Source organism: Mustela putorius, unplaced genomic scaffold (genome assembly GCF_011764305.1).
Source record: "Mustela putorius furo isolate JIRA1106 unplaced genomic scaffold, ASM1176430v1.1 tig00000577_pilon_pilon_pilon, whole genome shotgun sequence".
Classification (NCBI taxonomy): domain Eukaryota; kingdom Metazoa; phylum Chordata; class Mammalia; order Carnivora; family Mustelidae; genus Mustela; species Mustela putorius.
Window position 1 is genome coordinate 5,712,988 of NW_025421421.1, and position 23,879 is coordinate 5,736,866.

The following is a 23,879-nucleotide window of genomic DNA, read 5'->3' on the forward strand; positions in this document are numbered from 1 at the left end:
ATTACATTGGAAGCAATTTTCAGTTTACTACAAAGATTTCTCATTGAAGAAGTTTAAAATATTTATGAATATCTCTGTGTATGAAACCTGTTCACATACGAAAATTCCCCCGTTTGATCTGCTGCAATGTACAACAACTACTCTAATTGTAAGAGAACTCCTTCCATCAACCTCCCCTCTCTGCCTTGTTGCATTAATGGGACCCTTTACCCCTCCACACTCAGACCTCTTCACAGGGCTGTCAAACAGATGTCACCCATGTGGCATCTCCAATGGCATCGGAACCTGACATTGTCAGGACAGAATTCCTGATTTCACTTCTTCACCATGAACTCCACATGATTTTCCCCATCTCAGCAAATGGCACCATGGTTCACCCAACTGTTTAACTCAAATACCAACAAACCCTTCCCAATTTATCTTTCTTTCACCTCCATATCACATCTATAAGCTGCCAAAATGCACCAGCCATCCCTCACTCCCCATGCTGTCAACCCAGCCCCAGCCAGCATTACGTTTTGCTTGACCACTGCTGTATACAACTTTCCAACCGGAATCCCTGTGTACCCTACTACTACATGGAACATATTTTCCACCCCCTGACTAGTAGCAGAATCTATTTTTCTACTCCTGAAACCTAAATCACAAATGCCCCATCTCAACCTAAACTCCAATGCTCTCTAAGTCTCTTGGAATAAAGTTAAACCACCTCCAGCATACCACAAGTGACCTTGTCAATGTCAACTCACGGCATTGCCTACCTTCTCTTGACCATGCCAAACTTTCCTCACCTTAGCAACTTTCTACTTGCAGCTGTCCTCATCTGGAGCCTCCACACACACTTCCACGTGTCTGGCTCCTTCTCGTCATTTGGGTCTCAGCTCAAATGATACCCTTGTAGGAGAGCCCTCCTTGACGTACCTGATCATTGCCAAACCTACCTCACGATTCTCTCTTACATCACCCTGTTTTATCAATCTACCCCATAACTATCCAGAAGTACTGGGCTTATTTTCATGAATTTTCTTTGTGCTCTTCCCCTATGACCATCACCAGGCTCTAAGGTCTGGAAACGATCCTGTGTATGTCTTGTTCACTATGACACCCTCAGGCCCCCCTGAGACACAGTCAGACCTGAGAGAGAATTTGTAGGAAATGAACAGCAGAGATGAATAAATAATCAAATGACTTGATGAGCGAATCATAATAAAGAACCTGTACTGCCAAAAGAACTTCATAAAATACTTTCTTTGCTGTTCTCAATTGTCAAGGGACTTACAAAGAATTTCATGTATTCATGGATGACAACTCAGTCAAATCCACACTCTGCTCTAACACCTTTTCTGCTTTTGTAGAAACACGCCATATGGAAGGGGAGGAAAGCATGGTGGTTTAGCAAGGCCTGCTATGGATATATGAAACCTAATTCTCAACATAAAAATCTGAAACATTTTTCCTGTTTCATGTGGCTTTGACCTCTGGAACTGATGCAAGAAATAAATACTGAAATTCATAGGATTAAATGAAATGTCAAGACTTTCCATAGAATTGTCTTAATTCTCTTTTAAGAAAATTGTGTGAAATTTGTTCTAAAAAACACAAAAGCTAAGTACTTTTCCTTTGCAAACTAATTTTTCATCTACGTGAGAATCTTATCATCAATATTTATGATTATTGTTAATCTTTTATTTTTCTTATAAATTTGAATTTAGCCATTGATTGCATCCTCTATATTACATTAACTACCCCATCATCTCCTAAAATACAATGTGAACTCTGGGAAGAAATAATTTCATGTAAATTCATATATACACACACATGGGCACAAAGCATAAATATCTGTGCATGAATATTTCCAACAGGCTAAGTCAATAAAAATGTCTCACTGGAAATATTAGAGCAAATTATTACAAATCTTTAAAAAATGACTTTAATTTAAGGGCATATGCTATCATTGAGTGGAACATTGGGGACAGCATAAATCTCTATTAAGAATATTGCTGAAGGTATTAAATATTCTAAAACAATATGAAATACAATATAACAAAAGAGTAATGTAAAATGATTCTCTGTAAACACAAGCCAGATATAAAATGTAACACTGAATTATATCCTTCTAACCATATAAACGAAAAAAAAAAAGTTTGATGAGTATGTGAATGGTTTTCAGTAAAAGTTATCATGATAGGCTATTAATTAAACTCTTATGGAAATGAATGCTCATTCCTTCTTTTTGCCAGTGGGAAATCAGTGATAATTTAAAGAAGCTTGATAAATTTTTGAAGGAAAGTATTAAACACGCTGGCGTTATAATTGTGTGAAAAGTCTTAGCTTTACTCAATAAATATACCATTGCATATTAGTGAAATGGAAAACCATCTCTCCTAATACTTAGGTCACTTTCACCAGATGATTTCTCTAGTATAACTTTGCTATTGAGCAAAGAACAGAGTAACTTAATTGGCTTTGATAAGGAAAATTATCAAAGTAACTTCAGTGTTCCTGTGAAGTCACACAAGACAGCACACATGTTGTTTTAAAAGCACATGCTTCCATATATTCTTAATGATCAAGTAGTTAGTTGCCTTACACAACTTTCCCCCCGAAAAAAACTCAGATTTAGTAAATTTGGGCAAACATTGCAAAAAAGGTGGTATTAAGAAAATCATTAATATAAATATAGTCAATAATAATTTCTTGATGTTTTAAATATACATAGAAAGTGAATTCTCAGGAATTAATTTCAATACCACCTTACATCATCTATCATAACTTTATATCTCCATACTCTGCTAAGCAGGTTTAGCACAAAAATATTTCTGTTTTCATCAGAAAGTAGTTTACAGAAGGACCTAAATATAAAGATCAGACTCGGACTTCAACCTTCCAAGGCCACAGGGGTGAAATTCAGATAAAGGATGTGTTATTAGGCTGCATTTCTCAAATGCGGGAGTCATGGGAGAATTCCAGTAAGGAATTTGGAGACCAACTGCAGAGTCCCTTGTCCCGGGGGTGGGGTGGGCCGTTGCCATGACAGCCACACAACGCATCTCCCTCTGGGAAGAAGCTCCTAGCTGCCCAGTCTTTGGAAAGCCTGCCCCAACTGCTAACCATTCAAGGATTTTTCCTTAGAGGAATAGATATTAAAAGCATTAGTCTATCCACACCTTCCTCCCAAATCATTTGAAATCATGTTAAACGTCTCTGAAGAAATACATTTCAAATTGAACCCACAACAATTTCAGAAGACTGTCGAAGGTTTAGCATGCAAACTGGCTACCGGTTCCATGTACTGAGGCCCAAAGTTTTACCTCCTTAGCAGGAAATCAGTGTGTTTTCACCCTGTCACCAGAATGGCACCAATCCATATTTTCTTTTCATTTTTCTTTTCAGTTATGCTGTATTCCTTTTTAATGTTCACTGAAAGTGCATTTTTAAACTTTCAGATTTGTCATTCTCTCAAAATTGCTGAATGGAGAGATGGGTATTTTAGTAAAATGAAGCAGCATATAAATAAAACCCGTAACTGTTATGAAGTAATAGTAAGAAATAAAAAAACACAAAACTTGTACCTTTTTAACATAACCTATGATCTCCTTTACCAATGTTGGATTGATTTTTTGGAAAAAAAAAAAAATTTGACGGCTCTCCAACTTCTTCTTTCTCAAAAAGAAAAAAAAAAAAAACAAAGACAGTAATTTTCAAGGAGTTTAGCTTCTGGGAGTCTTCAAAAGGAAGAAAAGGCACACTATTGCCCTCTTTAATGTAAAAAATTCAATTATACCATTAATGATTTGGAAAGAAAAGTGGAGAGAGCTACAATAGTAGAAACACAAGGTGATTAAGCTATTTTTACAAAATCAGACAGAGATAAAAGCAGCCTAATGAGTGGTAAGAATATTATCCTTCAAAATATGTCAATTTTTAAAAAAATGATATCCTTAAAAAATCGTGTTATTTTTTCTTGACTTGTACAACAAATGCTGTTACTTCACGATAGTATGTACACACACAACTTTATCTATATTAGCAATAAAGGGAAAAGGTATCACTCAGCTTAATCATCTATCATTAGTCATCAAATCTATCACTAAAGGACTTGCAATTATTTCCAAATATAAAACGCACCCTCAAAAAAAAAAAAAAAAAAAAAAAGAGGGACGCCTGGGTGGCTCAGTTGGTTAAGCAGCTGCCTTCGGCTCAGGTCATGATCCTAGCGTCCTGGGATCGAGTCCCGCATCGGGCTCCTTGCTTGGCGGGGAGCCTGCTTCTCCCTCTGCCTCTGCCTGCCATTCTGTCTGCCTGTGCTCGCTCTCTCTCCCTCTCTCTCTCTGATAAATAAATAAAATCTTTAAAAAAAAAGACACTACTATCAACAAGCATATTCAAAAGTATGTGTACTGCCCTCTAAGGACAATTTATAAAGAATTCTTAAAATACATGGTGGAGAAGAACATAGAAACAAAAATGCATTGTCTTTCCGGTTCCCTGAATCTCATTTAGATCACAAATGCGGACAACTCCTCAACAGGTAATTCCTCATACACCTACCTCACAAGCCTTCATAGGCATACATATACACATGTAAACATGGGTACAGAAATACTGCCCTCCAGAATTTCCTACAAAGATACAAAAAGCACAAACCAAGAATACTGGTGTATTTGACTAGTCTAAAATTAGTAACTTCTGTTCATCAGAAGATAGCACAAATGAGTAAAAACTAAAGCTATAGATTGAGAAAGATATTTGCGCGGCATGTAAATGACAGGGATTAAAATGTGAAATAGATGAAGTCAATAGTCAATGGGAAAAAATGGCCAGAAGATGACTTCAGACACTCCACAAAAGAAACAGAGGGCCCGTGAACATGGGAAAAACCTGCTCAGCCTCGTTCGTATTCTAGAGCAAAAGAACTGGAAACAGTCTAAATATGATAATCACAGAAAGGATAAATAAATCAGGTTATACAGCGTCACATAAAATGGAACCAAAAAATGAAGTAACAGAAAAATACGTGCAGAATTATTAGATTTCTATAATAGAGAACGAAAATATTGCCCATTGCATGCACAGGTGAGTTTTCCAGAGGCAGCCTTCGGAAGGCTGGTTCTCAGAAACTAGCTTGCAGAAGACTCATTCGCAGACCTGCCGACTGAGGATGTTGGCCTTTAGGGAAGGGCCGGAAGACGCGTTATGAGGTTCCGAGTCAGCTACGGGGAATCTCTCCTTCCCTCCCAACAAACTCCCTCTGAGCACAGGCTCTGCGGTCACTGCTAGGATGCCTCCCCAGATGGGGTTCTTGCCACCACCTCAGGCTGCTCACTTCACTCCTGGAGCACATCATTCAGCAGCATGTTGATACCCAGAAGTCTTCCCTATAACTCGCATTTCTCCTTCGGTCATCTAGATTCATGGAGGATAATTCCCTTTTCAAGTGACATTTTCAGTATCTGAAAGAGTATCCTTTCTTCCTAAACCTCCCATCTACACATGAAACAATGTCATTTAAATAAATAAATATACATATATTTAAATATATAAATATGTAAAAAGTGTGTATATAAATGTATATTATTAAATATATAAATATATAATATAATATATAAATATTTATATATCATTATTATATTATATCATATATTATACACATGTTATTAAACATATATTATTTATAAATAAATATACATGATATAAATATATAATATATATTATTTATATTTATTTATACACACATATATATATTTATTCATTTCCTGGACGTGGTCAAGTCTATCAAAGGCTTTTTTGAAACTTGGCACCCCAGAATATACATGATATCCCCATGTCGTCTAAACATCCCATACCTTTGCCCTCACCATTGACTCCATAACTGAAATGTAGTTTAAAAGTTGCATTTCATACTTCCAGATCCACTTGGTTTTTGATGACTTCTTATAAACAGAAGTCTGTTTTGGCTTTATTCAAGCAGTACCTAGGTTTCCTCTTTCACATTAATATTACATGCTTGGTCCAATGAAAGAACTGCAAAGTAACTTTAAGCTCATTGGTATTTCAACAGTTCTAAAGATAGCTTTCAGATTAACATGAAAAACTTCCAAGGCCAAGAGGCAACACCTGATTTTGGAGAACTAAATGGTCTGTTTGTCATGTTAAAATTACTGGGAGAGCTTATTCATTTGAAAATGCATTCAATTCCCTCATACTCTCAGGGAGTATTTTGAATGCCAAATGACATGGGGAAAATCATCATTAACATTCAATTTTATATTAAACCCCTCTTTGAATGTCCGCTTTCATACATCATTTAATTATATAAAGGCAGTAAAAATGTTTCAGGGGGAGAAAGGAACAGAGCTGGAAGGATCATGTTGCGTAAGCCAACTTGCGAATGTTGGCTAGCACGGTGATTCATGTCCACACTGAAGAATAAAGTGCTGGACATCAGCCTAATGGGCAGACTTTGTATCACCCCACTGAGTGGGGACAACCCAATAACTTTGTGTCGTTGCAGCAGAGTAACGCCAGGAACATGAGGCTTGTCCCTGAGTGTTGTTGGGAATAGTCAATTACCACTTAGCAGCTGTGTAGGGAGGCCATATTTAAAAAGTGGGTGTGATGAGCTTCTTAAAAAAAAAAGGGAGGGGGCTGTGAGAAGAGCAAAGTCAACACCATTCATTATAGACCGAAAAAATAGGTCCTTACAGATACACAGCAGAGTTGAGTCCTAACAATGGGGACAGAGAGGCGGGCCAAGGTGAAGTCAAATCACAGTTGCCCTTCGGATACAGAAGAAATTACAGGTAAGAGAGGAGTGAATGGTCAAAGATAGAGGGTGTGGTCAAGTTCAGTGCGCCAAGGAGGCAGAGAGACCAAAGAGGTACTTATGGAAGCATCTACATTATTCTTTCTTTGCACTATTGCCACGCACATTCTACAGTTTCCTCAAAAATAATCAAGCAATTTTTTTTTAATCCAATGGCCTCATGCTGTGCATCTTTAATGGGCTCCTATATGATAAATATATATCACCAGGGCTTCTAATCTGCACTTTGAAAGTTGACAATGCCCCATCATCATATATATGTATATATATATGTGTGTGTATATATATATAATATATATAAATATATATAATAAATATAAATATATATATATATACATACAATATATATACACTATATATATTATAGTAGGATGATCCTGGCCAAGTTGTTCACCTTGTCTTTGCATCAGGTTCTGTAGCTACTTACATGCGGGTAATAGAATACCTATCCTTAAAGTTGCTACGAAGATTAAAACCTAATACCTATAAAAGGATTAAGCAGTCCCTGGCATTTACAAGGACTTCATAAAAGCTATTATCACTTTCAAGCACCTCATAAAAAAAATGATGATTTCATTAAAAAGTTTAACTTAAAATAGCCAATGCTCATAGAACACTAAATAGATGACTTGCCATTTTTTTAAAATGTAAATTTAAATAAAATGTAATCCATGGGCTTCCACAATGAAACATCACAAGAAATGTGCAAATCAACCACTTGGATGGATACAAATTCAACATTTTCCAAAATGAAAATATTTGATTAGATTCACATACAAGATGTTTATTTACATCACCTATGAAAGGCACAAAATCAGAATGTGTTTTATTTTGGAACACAATAGACTAAAATGTATCTCTATGATAATAAAAGGGAGGGCAAGAGTATAAGGAGAATCACAAATTTTACATCTTAATCAAGGCCAATGTCTGTTTAAGAAAATAACCTGTGTTCAAGTAATTTGTAAGAATCATTGGTGTATTTGAAAACATAATTAATGCAAACAGAGCCTCAGCAACTTAGCCTACATAGGGTACCGCCTTAAAACACTAATACCAAAAGATTCCGACTCAAACTTAACATTGAAACTTCTCCCAGCCGGCAATTTTAAGTATCTGAAAGTCCCACAACTCATTTTGTTTGAAAATATATTGGATATATAATATACAAAATTCATTTATACGACCCCCAGATGATTTTTCCCCAGTCATCCTAATTAGTGATGTCCTGACCATGTGACTATTCTCTTTTGCTAAAACGATGAGAAATTCTGGCATGTAGGTGTGCAATCCTACTTGGGGCACTGCCCAGCTAAAATAAAAACCACTTAAGGCACACGTTAAACAGCATTATATGAAGAAACTTCATTTAAATTAGAGAGACAGAGAAAATCAGACTGATTTTCCATGTAAACTCCCTGGGTCTGGGTAATAAGCAAGTTTGTGAATGATCTGGTCATCCCTAGCTTACTCATCCATTGTTGCTATGGAATGCTCTTTATAAATATTAATGTTCACAGATGAAAAAGAATCCATCTCTATTAAGAACGTTGCTATCTAAATTTTGAGAAGAATAAATACGTTGATAAAAAGCTAATTAAACAATGAAACATTTCTTCAATTAAAACTTATAAAAATTTAAATGATTTTTTTTTAACTTGAAATCATTCTGACACAAGGATATTAACACAAGATCAGCCAAAGTTACCCTGAACTGGTTAGAATTATAGCTTGGGGACAGATCAGCATCAGTTTATAAGATTATAGTCATTTTATGAGTTTAACTGAAGGCAATCAACAGCATCACTGCAAAATCTGTGACTCTGAATACTGATACACTATTTAAAACCCTGTTTTTAAAAAGATAATTAAGAGGACTTGCTGTTTAGTCAGTCCAGCAGGAAAAGGAAGATAAATAAAATTTTTGAAATTAGCTTGAAGCAATGGAGAAAAAATTAGTGTATTTACCTTTCCCTTGTCATGGGTATGCCTTCTTCATTTTGTTATATATATATATGTTTGCGTGTATATATGTACACCAAATTCTTCGTTCTCTTCTCTCATATCCTCTTATCATATAACATAAGATATATCGACTTTACATCACAGTATTTAAGTATTAGCTTTACAACATAGAGTTTAAATTATGGGTATTAAGGAGAAGAGTAAATATTACCCAAGGACTTTGTACCCTTTTGTGAGAAAAGTGTTAGTGGATTTTCAATTATACTCAGAATTGTCACGTTGTATCAGGTGGAGCTACAACCTTGCTGCTATCTTTATTTGGAAATGAAACATGGTTTGAGGAGATGCACACAGGTGCCAAGGACTTGGGATGGTTAATTTTATGGGTCAACTTGTTAGGCTGCGATATCCAGATATTACTGGTCAAACATTATCTTAGATACTTCTGTGAAGGTATGCTTTAGATGAAATTAACATACAGATCAGTGGACTGTGAGCCGCAGATTACCTTCATAATGTTGGTGGGCCTCATCCAATCAGGTGAAGGCCCAAATAGAAAAATGACAGACCTCCTCAGAAGAAAGAATTCTGCTAGCAGTCATCCTTCAGATCTGGACTATAGCATCAACTCTTCCCTAGATGTCTAGCCTACTTCTTTTACCATGCATATTTTGGATTTGCCAGTGTTCACAATCACATGAGCCAATTCCTTAAAATAAATAATCTATCCATTGACATTTATCTATCAGCTCTGTTTCTCCAGAGAATCCCTACACATGGCCCCTGAGTTAAAAGCTGGTGCACTGAAACCAGATGACTTAGTTTCAGTCCTAATTCTACTATAAACTAGTTGGAAGACACAGGCAAATTACTAAACCTCATTGGGCCTCTGTTTCCTCATCCATAAAGAATAATAAATATTACCACTTACCCCATAGGATTGTTTTGAACATTAAATGAATTATATACACAGGAAGTGTTTATACAAAGAATGCTCAATATGTTGGACCATTTTCTAAGCACTCTGTAAATACACATGATGATTTCTAAGTTTCTGTTAACATAGCTAGTGAACTAGCAGTTAGTCTTAGAAACCAGAACAGTATGGATGAAGACAATTTTTTTTAGAAAAAAATTTGCAAGGTTGTGTGGAAATCTATATTTGTAAGAGATATTCAAGATAAAGGAAAACAACATAGGTTCTAGAAATAAGCACGTCTGGAATGGATTTTCAATAATTAGCATCTGCAAATAGCGGAAGTAAGGTATACCTACTTTATGCAATAGGGCCGTTCTTCCAAACGAGCCTGACAATAAATTATATGAAAAATCAACTACAAAACCACTGATAAACTATAATCTAAGAAATGCCTTAACCTCATTTTTTAATTGTTAGCACTTCTTAACATCTCTCTCTATATTTATAGTCTATACTTCCCCTCTGTACATTTCTTGCTTTTTTCTAATCTTTTCTGCTTACTGCCCACATACACTCTTGCCCTATAATTTCATCTCCTTCCCCTGTAATTGTCTGCCAACTGAATACTGTTTGTGTTTTTGTTTATTGTGTCTTGCTTTTATCCGGAAGAAAGACTAGCGGAACATTTATTTCCTTTTGGCCTGGGGAAAAACTTCATAACATTGACCCAAAAGCTGAAAATTTACAGAGGAAAAAAAAATTATTGAAATTATGACTTCAAAGTTGAATGCCTAATATATGTCAAAAAAGATTACAAAGAAAAATTAAAAGGTGAAGTATTGGTATTGGTTGGAAATAGTAATATATACTATTATTTTATAATGGTTTATACTTTACAATAAACATTAATTATTTCATATTAATCAGAACAATCTTGTAAAGACAGTAGAAAGCAGGATTTTTCAACATCAGCACTAAAGACAGTTGGGGCCAGATAATCCTCTGTTGTGGGCAACAGCCCAGCAGAGCAGCATTCCTGGTTTTTAACCATGAGATGCCAGTAGCTCCCCCATCTATCCGCACTCCCACTATGATAACCAAAAACATTTCCTGGTATTGTCAAATGTCCTGTGGCTGGACCGATCATGACCAGTTGAGAACCACTGCCAGAAAGGAGTGGCAGTCAGTAGGACCTTTTGTTTACAAATCAGGTAAAATTCAAAGAAGTTAAGTCACTTGCCCAAATACACCCCCTCTCTTAATGACCTATCAACTTGACAATTCTAGGACACCACCATGAATCCTTGGGTTGAGACACTAATCACCACCTAGAAACTGATCCTGTTGCATGGCAACTCTCTGATCTTCTAGGCACTTCTGAACTTTCTTTGTCCTCAACTGATCTAGTCATTAATTCAGGCTTTTGTTTTCTCCTAGAAGGAAAAGGTGGCATTATAAATTCCAACTTAGAAATACACAATATGAAAATTTACCTGGGCATAAAATATTTTTGTATGGTGTCTGCCTCAGTTGTTTGTTTGTTTGTTTGTTTTCCAAAATAGTATCTATCTTAATTGGCACAAGATTGATGAAACAATCCATCACTCTTACTAATTAGGTAGCTCACAGGCCATCCAACCAGTCTGATTTCCTTATTCACACATGCACAAAGCACTGAAAACATTCTTTTTATAGAAGCATGATAGCAAGAAACCTAGCCATACACTGAAAATTAGAGGTAGAGTTGACACTTTGATTATCCGGCCCAAAATACTTTCCAATAGTCTTGAACTCCTCTGGAAGCTCCACGAGCTTGCTCAATGACCCAGTGGCGTGCAGACTTACACAGTGTAATAAACAGCATTTTTTCCTCTCACCCTATCATCCTTTCTCCATGTCTAAAAGAATACTAGATTTTCAGCTTAATACTCTATAAACACAAACCCTTCATACAACTAGTCAACCACTGTATCTAAGTCGTGTTCCACATCTCTTCCAAACTGTTTCTCGACAACAAAAGAGGGAAGAATGGAACTGTCCCATGTAATACACTACCATCTGTGTGCAGGCTAATAAGATGAAAAGGGGATATTTGAATGTCAGAGGATTAGAGTTATAAACCATACCTTCCATGACATACACCAGCGACCCCACATCTCCTTCTTTGATGATGCAACTGTCTTTGCCATACTCCACTGGGTACATACAATCCACAATCTCTTGGATCTGCGACAGCTCCAGGTTCTTCATAAAGTCATTGTCAAGGATAGCTTCCTTTATGAGATCCTTGGACCTAGGTAAAGAGAGAGAAGATTTATTGGCACATCAGACAAGCGTTTTCATAGTTTGTGAAGTTCAGCAGAGCCGTACGGCATCCTGGCACACTACAATGCATTTTCTTCTTAGGCATCCAATCATTTTCTGAAAGACCTGAGAACAAAGTAATTCCATGGCCATCAGAAAGGCACTGAGAAATTCTGCTTTAAACAAAGTATCACTGAATGCATGTGTGACCAACCAAAAAGAAGCAAAAGCAAATCATCCCATTTTTTTTAAAGAATGTGTTTAAATCACAATGATTACGAGAAAACCAATGGACAAGCATTGTAAATTGATGTTTGCAACTTAGTTTAAGAATAAATGTGAAAAAGAGACAAGAGAATTTTATGGAATAGACACTACTATCCCGGTATTTCTATATTATAAAAGAACATCAGAATGTGTCATACTATACACCAGAACAGTAAAAAACAATTTGTTTACTTGTTTCTTCTGTGCCTCATCCACTAGACCTCATGCCCTATGAGGGTGGGATCATTAGTTTTTTCTCTCCTCTGTGCTAAATGTTTACAATAACGCTAGTTACAGTATGGGTTTCAAAGATAATATTTTGACTGAAAAACGATAAAAACTGGATTCCTAATTAATGGTTTGAAAGAACTGGCAGAAATCTGATACTTCTTTATCCATACCTTACACATTTTCAGAGACAATCTATTTTGAGGTAACCGGGCAGATAAAACCCTTGAATGGGATGTTTTTCAACATGACAAGATTTAGACATGGATGAAACAGGCAGTTAGTGAGAAAGAGATTTACAAATACTATAACTGGAATTCAGGGAAGTTTTGCAGAACTTAAAGATGGTGATAATTTGATTCTCAGGGGTAAGAAGTTCCAAATGACCTCTTAAGGGTACAAAAATTAAAGGGAAACCAAGAAATGTCTTATCAGGAGGAGCACAATCAGAGAGCAGTTGGGGATAAGATAAAAGCAAGATCTTAACAACACAGAGAGAAAGCACAACATCTGGAATTGTATATTAAGAGTGTTAATTTGACAAGTATCTGACTACAAACTGGTCCCCACCCACATTTGCATCATAAGTGGTTCTCAAAGAAATGACCTCAGTAGTGAATACTGAGTAAAGGATTAGCCCTCCCCATTTCCAGGTGCCTTTTCTTCTGGACCTCAGTCCAACTGGACTACTGCCATCACACATTATGTTTTGTAATGGTTTTGGATTTAATAATAAGAAGGTATATAAAAAAATTGAAAATTCACCATTATGAAAACTATACTTAGAATTGACTGTTAGGATGCAATTAAAATTGTTTATGAAGAGTGTTAACAGTGTGGGGGAAATTCTTTCACTATTTTTAAGTGAGAAAGTAGAATACAGAATTGTTTTTAGGGTAAGAGAATGTTTTATATGAGAATGTAGAGATGAAAGAGAAATCTAGAAAACTTAGAATTAAAAAAAAAAAAAAAACCCAGGAGATTCACTTCACATCTATTAGGATGACCATCATCAAAAAGACAAGCAGTTAACAAGTGTCGGCGAGGGTGTGGACAAGAGGGAACCCTCATGCACTGTTGGTGGGAATGGAAATTGGTGCAGCCACCATGGAAAGCAGTAGGCAGGTTTCTCAAAATTTTAAAAATAGCTCTACCATATGATCCAGAAACTCCACTTCTGGGAATATTACCAAAAGAAACAAAAACATTAACTTGAAAAGATATCTGCACCCCCACATTCACAGCCGCATTATTCACAACAGCTGAGACAGGGAAAACAACCTAAGTGTCCACTGGTGGATGGATGTGTGGTATATACATGTGTGCACACACAACACACACACACACACACACACGGGAATATAATTCTGCCATAAAAGAGGGAATCCTATCATTGGTGACAAACTGGATGAATTTGAAGGAATTGTGCTGAGTGAAATAAATCCAAGAGAGAAAAACAAATAGTGTCTGATCTCACTTAAATGCGGAATCTTATTTTTTTAAAGACTTTCCTTATTTATTTGAGCTAGAAAGAAAGAGAAAGAGCATGAGAAGAGGGAGGGTCAGAGGGAGAAGCAGACTTCCCACTGAGCAGGCAGCCCAACGCAGGACTGGATTCTGGGACTCCAGGATCATGACCTGAGCTGAAGGCAGTCCCTTAACCAACTTAGCCAGTCAGGCGCTCATGTGGAATCTAATTTTAAAGAGATATACACACCAAACTCACAGAGCAGAGATGAGATTTGTAGTTACCAGAGGTGGGGGTTGGAGAAGAAGGAATTGGAGGAAGGCTATCAAAATGCACAGACTGGCAGTTAGAAGCTAAGTAAGTACAGGGACATGAAGGACAGCAAGATGATTGCTGTTAACACCGCTCTGTGATACAGAGAGAGAGTTATTGGGGAAAATGTTTCACTTTTTAGTATATCTATAGGAGATGATGGTTGTTTAGTAAAACTGTTTTTTAAAAAATTTATTGATTGATTGATTTGACAGAGATCACAAGTAGGCAGAGAGGCAGGCAGAGAGAGAGGAGGAAGCAGGCTCCCCATGGAGCAGAGAGCCTGACTCGGGACTCGATCCCAGGACTCTGGGATCAAGACCTGAGCTGAAGGCAGAGGCTTTAATCCATTGAGCTGCCCAGGTGCCCCAAAACTTACTGTTTTTTAAATAGAAACTTTTATTTCAATATTATTATTGGAATAATAATAATTTATTATTTCACAATAAATGTAAATCAGACCACCATGCTGCGTGCCTTAAACTCATACAGTGATACATATTCATGATGTCTCAGTAAAACTGGAAAAAAATTACCAGCTCGACATAATTATACGTGAAGACCTGTGCAAACAGAATGTGAATCTCAGTAAATGGCAGCTGAAGAAGGTGGTAATAATATTAACAGCAGTAATAAAACGGGTAGTAAGAGAGTATGTAATCATGACCTGTAAAAATTTTAGAAGGAACTATACAAAATGTTGGCATGAGTTGCCTTGGGTGATGGAATTAGAAGGGCTCCTGCGTGTCTCAGTCAGTTAAGTGTCTGACTCTTGGTTTCAGCTCAGGTCGTGATCTCATGGCTCGTGAGATCAAGCCCCATTTCAGACTCTGTGCTCAGTGTGGAGTCTGCTTGATTCTCTCTCTCCCTCTTCCTTTTCCCCCTCCCCCCATTTGCACCCATGCATGTGCTCACTCTTCCTCTCTCTCAAAATAAATAAATAAACAGAACTATATATATATATATATACATTTTTTTCTTTCTACGTTCTCAGTTCATAAAATTTTCTAGAATGGTCATGCTCTTTTACATGGAAAAATCTTTCATTTTAAAGGTAGTTTATAAAAAGCAACTGCTATGAAGAGAAACAGAAAATAACCTCATTTAATTCTCATTTTAATAATGACATATTTAATATTGGTTAGCTATTATTGACATATTCAGCACTATTTTTTTTCAACAGGTTCTTGCTCATGTGGTCTGTGTTTAAATACTAATGGTAGGAACTTTCACTTAATAAAGAGGCAGCCCAGTCATTAGGGACCTCAGAATAGACTGTTTTAAAAGTGAGACTTCTACTTTAGTCTGACAGGGTTCTTAGCTGTTTGGTTAATTTCAGCTTGTCAGAACTCCATTTCTCCTGAAGCACAGAGCTGTTTCTTTTGAGTCTTCAACACAAGGTCCAGAACTCTGTCCCGATCTATGATTTTCATGAAATTTCCTTTCTTAATTCTCTTCACCATCTCTGAACTCTAGAATGGCAGTAGATCTCTTGTTCTAGGATCATGTTTCTGAACATCAGGACATACAGCGCTGACCTTCGGGAACTTAATTATAATCACAATAGTATAAATATCCTCTTGACTAAAAATTCCTTTGTTTTCTTTGCATTGAAGAACGAGGTCATCAATAGGTTCAAATTTTCCTTTCCCTTTTCTTTTTTTTAAGAAGATTTTATTTATTTGTTAGAGGGAGAGACAAGGAGCACAAGCACAAGGAGCGGCAGAGGGAGAGGGAGAAGCAGGCTCCTCACTGAGCAGGGAGCCCAATGTGGGATCATGATCTGAGCTGAAGGCGAACGCTTAACTGATTGAGCTACCCAGGCATCCCACATTCATATTTTCTAATATACTAAAGCCTGGATGCTATCAGTGCCAGAATTCCAACTTGTTTAGCTACAGATGGTATCTTATCCTTTGGGAAATACTAATAGTGATCCTTTAAAAATCTAAGCCCTAGAAATGCCACCGGCTTAGAAGTAAAGCCTTATTCCAAAAAAATAAATAAATAAAGATTCACTCAGTCCAAGGATGACTGAAGAAAACTGCTTTCTCTTTTCTCATAAGTGGCACTATTATCTTGTTTCACAGAGACATCAGAAAAGGTGAAAAGCAAGGTGGTCTACCACCATCTCTCAGAACCATTCAGATTTTCCAAATGCTTGCCACAAAGTCAGTGGGGAAGGGGAACTTCAAGAGGCTCTTGCTTCTCACATGTCTTTTTAAATGCAAGACCCTCAGTCTCAAGTCTCTGAAGAAACACACAGAAGATACTCATCTATGAGTTCGTGTCATGTTAAAACACACCAAGACATAGACAACCTACGTCTTACCATTTATCCCTTCACATGAGTATTGTCCAATAACACATTTGCCTTTAAAATATCACAAATGATGTCTCGTGCCCTGTGAAGTGTAACTCGAAGATATTCTTGTTGAGGAATCTTTAATACCCTGCCTCTCCGAGCAATTTTCCTTTCAGTGCTTTCTAGCCAAAAGCGTGACACATTAGGTCAGCTCTCACTAGTCTCCACCTGCTCCAACCTATGGACCATAATCCATCAGAGCCTCTACCTCACAATCCTATGAATCTTTTCCTACTCCTGAAGAAAGAATCGAAGATGCTCACTGTCACTAAAACATGATGGTGCACGTGAGACCTGTGAGCTCTGTTATCAGCAAGGGAGCTGCCGAAAGCTGCTATCGCAAGTTCCAGAAGGTGGCTATCTCCTCTCAGAGTACATATTTTAGCAACACACTGCCTGAATGCAGCAGCCCGACCCGGGGCTGTCAGAAGCAAATACAAAGCTCTCAATTTCTGATCGTTCCTGTCTGCTTCTATGTATAAACAATCTCTAGAATTTTTTTTTTCTTCCACACTCCAAATGTGTGGCTTTCAAAGTACAAACACCCTAAAAGGAACCAAGTTATTTTGAACTAGCCCTTTTGATTTGTCATCATCAATTTGTCAGCCTCTAAAATATCGGCGATATATAATGGTGGGCTGGCAAACTGGCTTTCCAGAAGGGGGAGGAAAAAAAAAAAAAAACAAAAAACCCTGGTTGGTAGCATTTGCCAATTTCTATGGTATAAACACTCCCACCATAGCTGATTTCAAGCTACTAATGTAAAGTCAACCTGCTTGCAAAATTCCTGAAAATTTAACAAGCAGTTCCTCTATGAGCCAGTAAGAGTTGGCTCCAACACATGGCTGGAGATAGATTATTTTTCTAACACCCTGAGAATTTAATGTGCCTTAATATATAAGTGTAGAAACCAACATGACAATCCTTTCCTTCTTTTGAAATTTCATCAGGTGGTATAATATCCCCCAGATCATGTAATGCCACGATTTCCAGCCATAGGTCTTCTAAAATTTCAAGTTTCAGAAGATGAACTGGGAAGTCCATGCCCCCATTTACTTACTGCAGATTCCTGAATAGACACAAAGAGCATTCGATAGAAACTGTCTTTCTACACAATCTTAGGTAACCATGGGTAATCTTAAGGAAGTATAGGGAAATGTACACCCACCTCTCTAACAAGAAAGCCAGCAGTATTCACTATCAATACACACAGCCTCTGTTTTCTCAACATTAACCAAAGGATATTGTACATTGTGGTTCCCTAGAGTAGGTCAGCAAGAGCTAGCCTTATCTCGAAGAGCAGGGAAGGTTGTTTCAGGTGAGGCAGGGGGTTGGAGGGTAGGAAAGGGTCATGAAGGCTTCTCTGAACTTGAGACTACATGGCAGTAAGATCTAACCATGTAAAGATTAAGGAGAAGAGCACTCGAAGTCAAAGAAAAAACACATACAAAGGAGAAGGGTTGGAATGAGCTTGATCTGTCCAGAGACTCAAAAGAAGACCTCTGTGGCTGAAGGACAGACTGGACAAGAAGCAAAGGGACAGGGGATGAGATTTCAAGTGGGCAGAAGGTGAGTGTTCTAGCTTCTTGAAGGCTGGGAGAGACCCTCGGTGTTTTCCAAAGCCTCAGGAACTCAGTGAAGGAGGAGAAGGGGTGTGGTTGACAAGTGAGATATCAGACATAAAAAAATATAAATAACATAAATGTAGTTTAAAATATTACTGAATTCATGGAGGTTTTCTGCCATGTATTTCACTGATTAATGGATGCTAAAGCTATAACTTACTACTATGTTAATAGGGAGAACCCCTGTCTCATAAATCCCACATTTTCTTGGATTTTGAGTCACTGACTCCCAGGCAACTTTTGCATATTAGGGAAGGATAAGGTCTCTTCTCTGATGTCAGGATATCTTCCAAGGCCAAGAATTTTCTGTCCATTGACAGCCTCTATCCCCTGTGGAAGGCACACCATGCAATAGCAAATATGACTGAGCCCAAACAGGTGAAAATTAATATCTGGTCTCTCCCTTTGAGAAAGACTTCCTCGCACTTAAAAAAAATCGTTAAAGCTACTAAATAATCACTAATAGTGAAAATCACCGAAAGCACTTGAAAAATGTCATATAAAAATTCTGCAGGCAAGATGGCAGAGGAGCAGTGGACTGAAATGACATCAGGTCCCAGGAGTATAGCTAGAGGGTTACCAAACCATTCTGAAAATCCACAAACTCAACAGGAGATCGAAGAGAAGAGCAGCAATTCTAGGAACAGAAAATCAACCACTTTCTGAAACATAGGACGTGCAGAAAAGTGAATCCAAGCAACAGGAAGATGGGGTGGGGCTGGCTCCTGGCAAGCGGCAGAGCAGTGGAGCACAAAATCAGAAATTTTAGAAGCTGCTCCATTGAGGGACACCACTCCAGAGGCTAAGAGGGGGTGTAGCCCTCACAGGGACATTGTGGTCTTAGGTCCGATGGGGTCGCAGAAGGATCGGGCTGTATGAGTGTAGCAGAGCTCGCAGGTATCAGAGCTGGGAAGCTGGGTGCAGAGATGGAGCCGAGGAGTGAGCCCTCAGCTTGGGGTCACTGTAAAGTGTGATTTGCGGCACAGTCAGGCCACTGCTCTTGAACAGGGATATCGCAAGTGGCACATCCACAGAGACTCACCTTCCTCCTCTGGAGGCAGGAATCTGCTAGGTTTGGAGACTTCAAATGGGGCTGTGCACCAGAGATAGAAATGCTCAGTCACAGGCCAGGTGCAAACAGAGTGTGGCCAGAGACCAGGAAGACGGGAGGGACTGACTGCTTCTCTCTGAGGGCGCCCTGAGGAGTGAGGCCCCAAGCTCTTGGCTCCTCCAGGCTGGATGTTGGGAGGCCGCCATTTTCTTTCCCGTCCTCCAGAATTCTACGGAAAGTGTTCAGGGAACAAAAGCTCCCGAGAGCAAACCCAAGCAGATTCTTTAGCCTGGCCCCTGGCAAGGACGGGACAATTCCACTTCCAGCAAAGACATTTGAAAATCACTACAACAGGCCCCTCCCTCAGAAGATTAGCAAGAACACCCAGCCAAGACCAAGCTCAGAGATCAAAGAGAAGGGCGGAACTCCAGAGATAGGGGGAAGCAATACATGGAATTCATGGCTTTCTCCCCATGATCCTTTAATCTTGCAAAGTTGAATTAAGTTTTTAAATTTTTTTTCTTATTCTATGTTTTTAACTTTTCCTCTTTCCTCTTTTAACCTTTTTTAACTAGTTTATCATAACAATACCTTTCTAAAAAAATAATCTTTTTAAACCTTCATTAATGATCATATTTTATCATTATCAAATAATTGATATTTTATCATTTGATAAAAAATATCATTATCAAAATAATCATATTTTATCCTTCATTGTATTTAACTTTATTTTTTGTATATATATATATCGGGGTTTTTTTTCTAAAAAATTTTGGGACACAATTTCTTCTAATAGATCAAAATATAGCCTAAATCTAGCACAAGGCCTTTTTCTTGTCTCCAGTCCTAGCACATTCTCTCCCCTCAACCTGTATTTTTTTCTTCTTTCTTTTTTCAACCAACTTATCTAAACAAATCCTTTTTTTAAAATTTTTGAATTTTCATCTTTACAGTCATATTCCATCCCTTCGTTGTATTTACCCTTATTTTTCATATATGTATATGTACATATATGTGTGTATATATATATATATATATATATATATATTTTCTTTCTTTAAAATTTTTGGAGGAAGTTTCTTCTAAGAGAGCAAAATGCACCCACAATCAAGTGGGTGGCTCTGTTCTATTCACCAGTCTAATAAATATATATATATGTATACATAGATATATATTTTAATTTCTTTTTACCCCCTTACTTCTTCCCCTGGCTTGGGGTCTCCTCTGATTTGGTTACTGTACATTTTTCTGGGGTCTTTGCCACCCTTTTAGTATTTTATTCTCTCATTCATATATTCTTACCTGGATAAATGACAAGGCAGAAAAACTCACCACTTTTTTTTGTGGTGAGTTTTTGAGTTTTTGAGGCCGTACTAACAGCTAGGGACCTGAGCAATACAGACATTGGTAATATCTCAGATTTAGGTTCAGAATGATGATTCTAAAGGTGCTAGCTGGGCTCAAAAAAGGCATAGAGAATATTAGAGAAACACTGTCTGGGGAAATAAAGTCCCTTTCTGGAGAAATGAAAGAACTAAAACCTAACCAAGCTGAAATTAATAAAGGAATTAATGAGGTGCAATAAAAAATGGAGGCTCTTGCTGCTAGGAAAAATGAGGCAGAAGAGAGAATTCATGACATAGAAGACCAAATGACAGAGAAGAAAGAAGCTGAGCAAAAGAGAGACGAAGAACTACTGGACCACGAGGGGAGAATTCGAGACATAAGTGACACCATACGACGAAACAACATTAGAATAATTGGAATTCCAGAAGAAGAAGAAGGGGGGGGCAGAAGATATATTGGAGCAAATTATAATAGAGAATGCCCCTAATATGGCAAAGGGAAAAGCATCAAAATCCAGGAGGCAAAGAGAACCCCCCTCAAAATCAATAAAAAATAGGTCCACATGCCATCATCTAATACTAAAACTTACTAGTCTTAGTGACAAAGAGAAAATCCTGAAAACAGCTCAGGACAAGAAGTCTGTAATATAGAATGATAGAAATATTAGATTGGCAGAAGAATTATCCACAGAGACCTGGCAGGCCAGAAAGAACTGGCATGACATATTCAGAGTACTAAATGAGAAAAATACGCAACCAAGAATACTCTATCCCGCTAGGCTATCATTGAAAATAGAAGGAGATAAAAAGTTTCCAGAACAAACAAAAATTTAAAAAATTTGCAAACACAAAACCAAACCTACAGGAAATATTGAAAGGGGTCCTCCAAGCAAAGAGAGAGCCTAAAAGTAGTAGACCAGAAAGGAACAAAGACAATATACAATAACAGTCACCTTACAGACAATACAATGGCACTAAATCCGTGTCTTTCAATAGTTACCCTGAATGTAAATGGGCTAAATGCCCCAGTCAAAAGACACAGGGTATCAGAATGGATAAAAAACCAAAAACCCATTGATATGCTGTCTGCAAGACACTCACTTTAGACCCAAAGACACCACCAGATTGAAAGTGACTGGGTAGAAAACCATATATCATGGTAATGGACATCAAAAGAAACCAGGGGGTGGGGAATCTTTTTATCAGACAAATCAGACTTTAACTCAAACACTGTAATAAGACATGAGGAAGGTCACTATATCATACTCAAAGGGTCTGTCCAACAAGAAGACCTAACAATTTTAAATATCTATGCCCCTAACATGGGAGCAGCCAACTATATAAATCAATTAATAACAAAATCAAAGAAACACATCGACAATAATACAATAATAGTAGGGGACTTTAACACCCCTCACCCTGAAATGGACAGATCATCCAAGCAAAAGATCAACAAGGAAAGTAAGGCCTTAAATGACACACTGGACCAGATGGACATGACAAATATATTCAGAACATTCCATCCAAAAGCAATAGAATGTGTATCCAAAAGCAATAGAATACACATTCTTCTCTAATGCACACAGAACATTCTCGAGAATAGATCACATCCTGGGTCACAAATCAGGTCTCAACCAATACCATAAGACTGTGATCATTGCCTACATATTTTCAGGCCACAATGCTCTGAAGCCAGAACTTAATCACAAGAGGAAAACTGGAAAGAACTTAAATACATGGAGACTAAAGAGCATCCTACCAAAGAATGAATGGGTCACCTAGGAAATTAAAGAAGAACTGAACAAAATTCATGGAAACAAATGATAATGAACAAAATCTGTGGGTAACAGCAAACGTGGTACTGAGAGGAAAGTATAGTGATACAAGCCTTTTTCAAGAAACAAGAAAGATCTCAAATACACAACCTAACCCTACACCTAAAGGAGCTGGAGAAAGAACAACAAAGAAAGCCTAAACCCAGCAGAAGAAGATAAATAATAAAGATCAGAGCAGAAATCAATGAAACAGAAACCAAAAGAACAGCAGAACAAATCAATGAAACTAGGAGCTGGTTCTTTGAAGGAATTAATAAGATTGATAAACCCCTGGCTAGACTTATCAAAACAAAAAGGGAAATGACCCAAATAAATAAAACCATGAATGATAGAGGAGAGATCACAACCAACACCAAGGAAATACAATTAGAAGGACGTATTATGAGCAACTATACACCAGCAAATTTGACAATCTGGAAGAAAAGGATGCATTCCTAGAGACATATAAACTACCAAAACTGAACCAGGAAGAAAAGAAAACCTGAAGAGACTCGTAACCAGTAAGGAGATTGAAGCAGTCATCAAAGATCTCCCAACAAACAAGAACTCAGGGCCAGATGGTTTCCCAGGTGAATTCTACCAAACATTTAAAGAAGAATTAATACCTATTCTCCTGAAATTGTTCCAAAAAACATAAATGGAAGGAAAACGTCCAAACTCATTTTATGAGGCCAGCATTACTTGATCCCAAAACCAGACAAAGATCCCATCAAAAAAGGGAATTACAGACCAATATCGTTGATGAACACGATGCAAAAATTCTCACCAAAATACTAGCCAATAGGACCCAACAGTACATTAAAAGGATTATTTACCACGACTAGGTGGGATTTATTCCAGGGCTGCAAGGTTGGTTCAACATCCACAAATCAATCATTGTGATATAATACATTAATAAAAGAAAGAATAAGAACCATATGATACTCTCAATAGATGCTTAAAAAGCATTTCACAAAGTACAGCATCCTTTCTTGACCAAAACTCTTCAAGGTATAGGGATAGATAGCATATCCCTCAATATCATCAAAGCCATCTACGGAAAATCCACATTTTTCATTGAGAATAAAAAATATTCTCAATGGGGAAGAACTGAGAACTTTCCCCCTAAGGTCATGAACATGGCAGGGATGTCCACTATCACCACTGTTATTCAACATACTACTAGAAGTCCTAGCCTCGGCAATCAGACAATGAGAAGAAATAAAAGCCATCTGAATCGGCAAAGAAGTAGTCAAACTCTCACTCTTTGCAGAGGATATGGTAGTTTATGTGGAAAACCCAAAAGACCCTGCTCCAGAACTCCTCATATAAGAATTCAGTAAAGTGTCAGGATATAAAAATCAATGCACAGAAATCAGTTGCATTTCT

At 37.5% G+C, this 23,879-nt stretch overlaps 1 protein-coding gene across 2 annotated transcripts in view; it reads right to left on the reverse strand.

Moving 5' to 3' along the window:
- Window positions 1-23,879, reverse strand: part of PRKG1 (protein kinase cGMP-dependent 1) — a 1,258,123-nt gene that overhangs the window by 1,077,169 nt on the left and 157,075 nt on the right. For both annotated transcript variants that reach the window (XM_004764104.3, XM_004764102.3), the window contains exon 2: window positions 11,837-12,003. In XM_004764104.3, coding sequence (XP_004764161.1) covers window positions 11,837-12,003 — 167 coding nt within the window. The remainder of the gene's footprint in view (window positions 1-11,836; window positions 12,004-23,879) is intronic.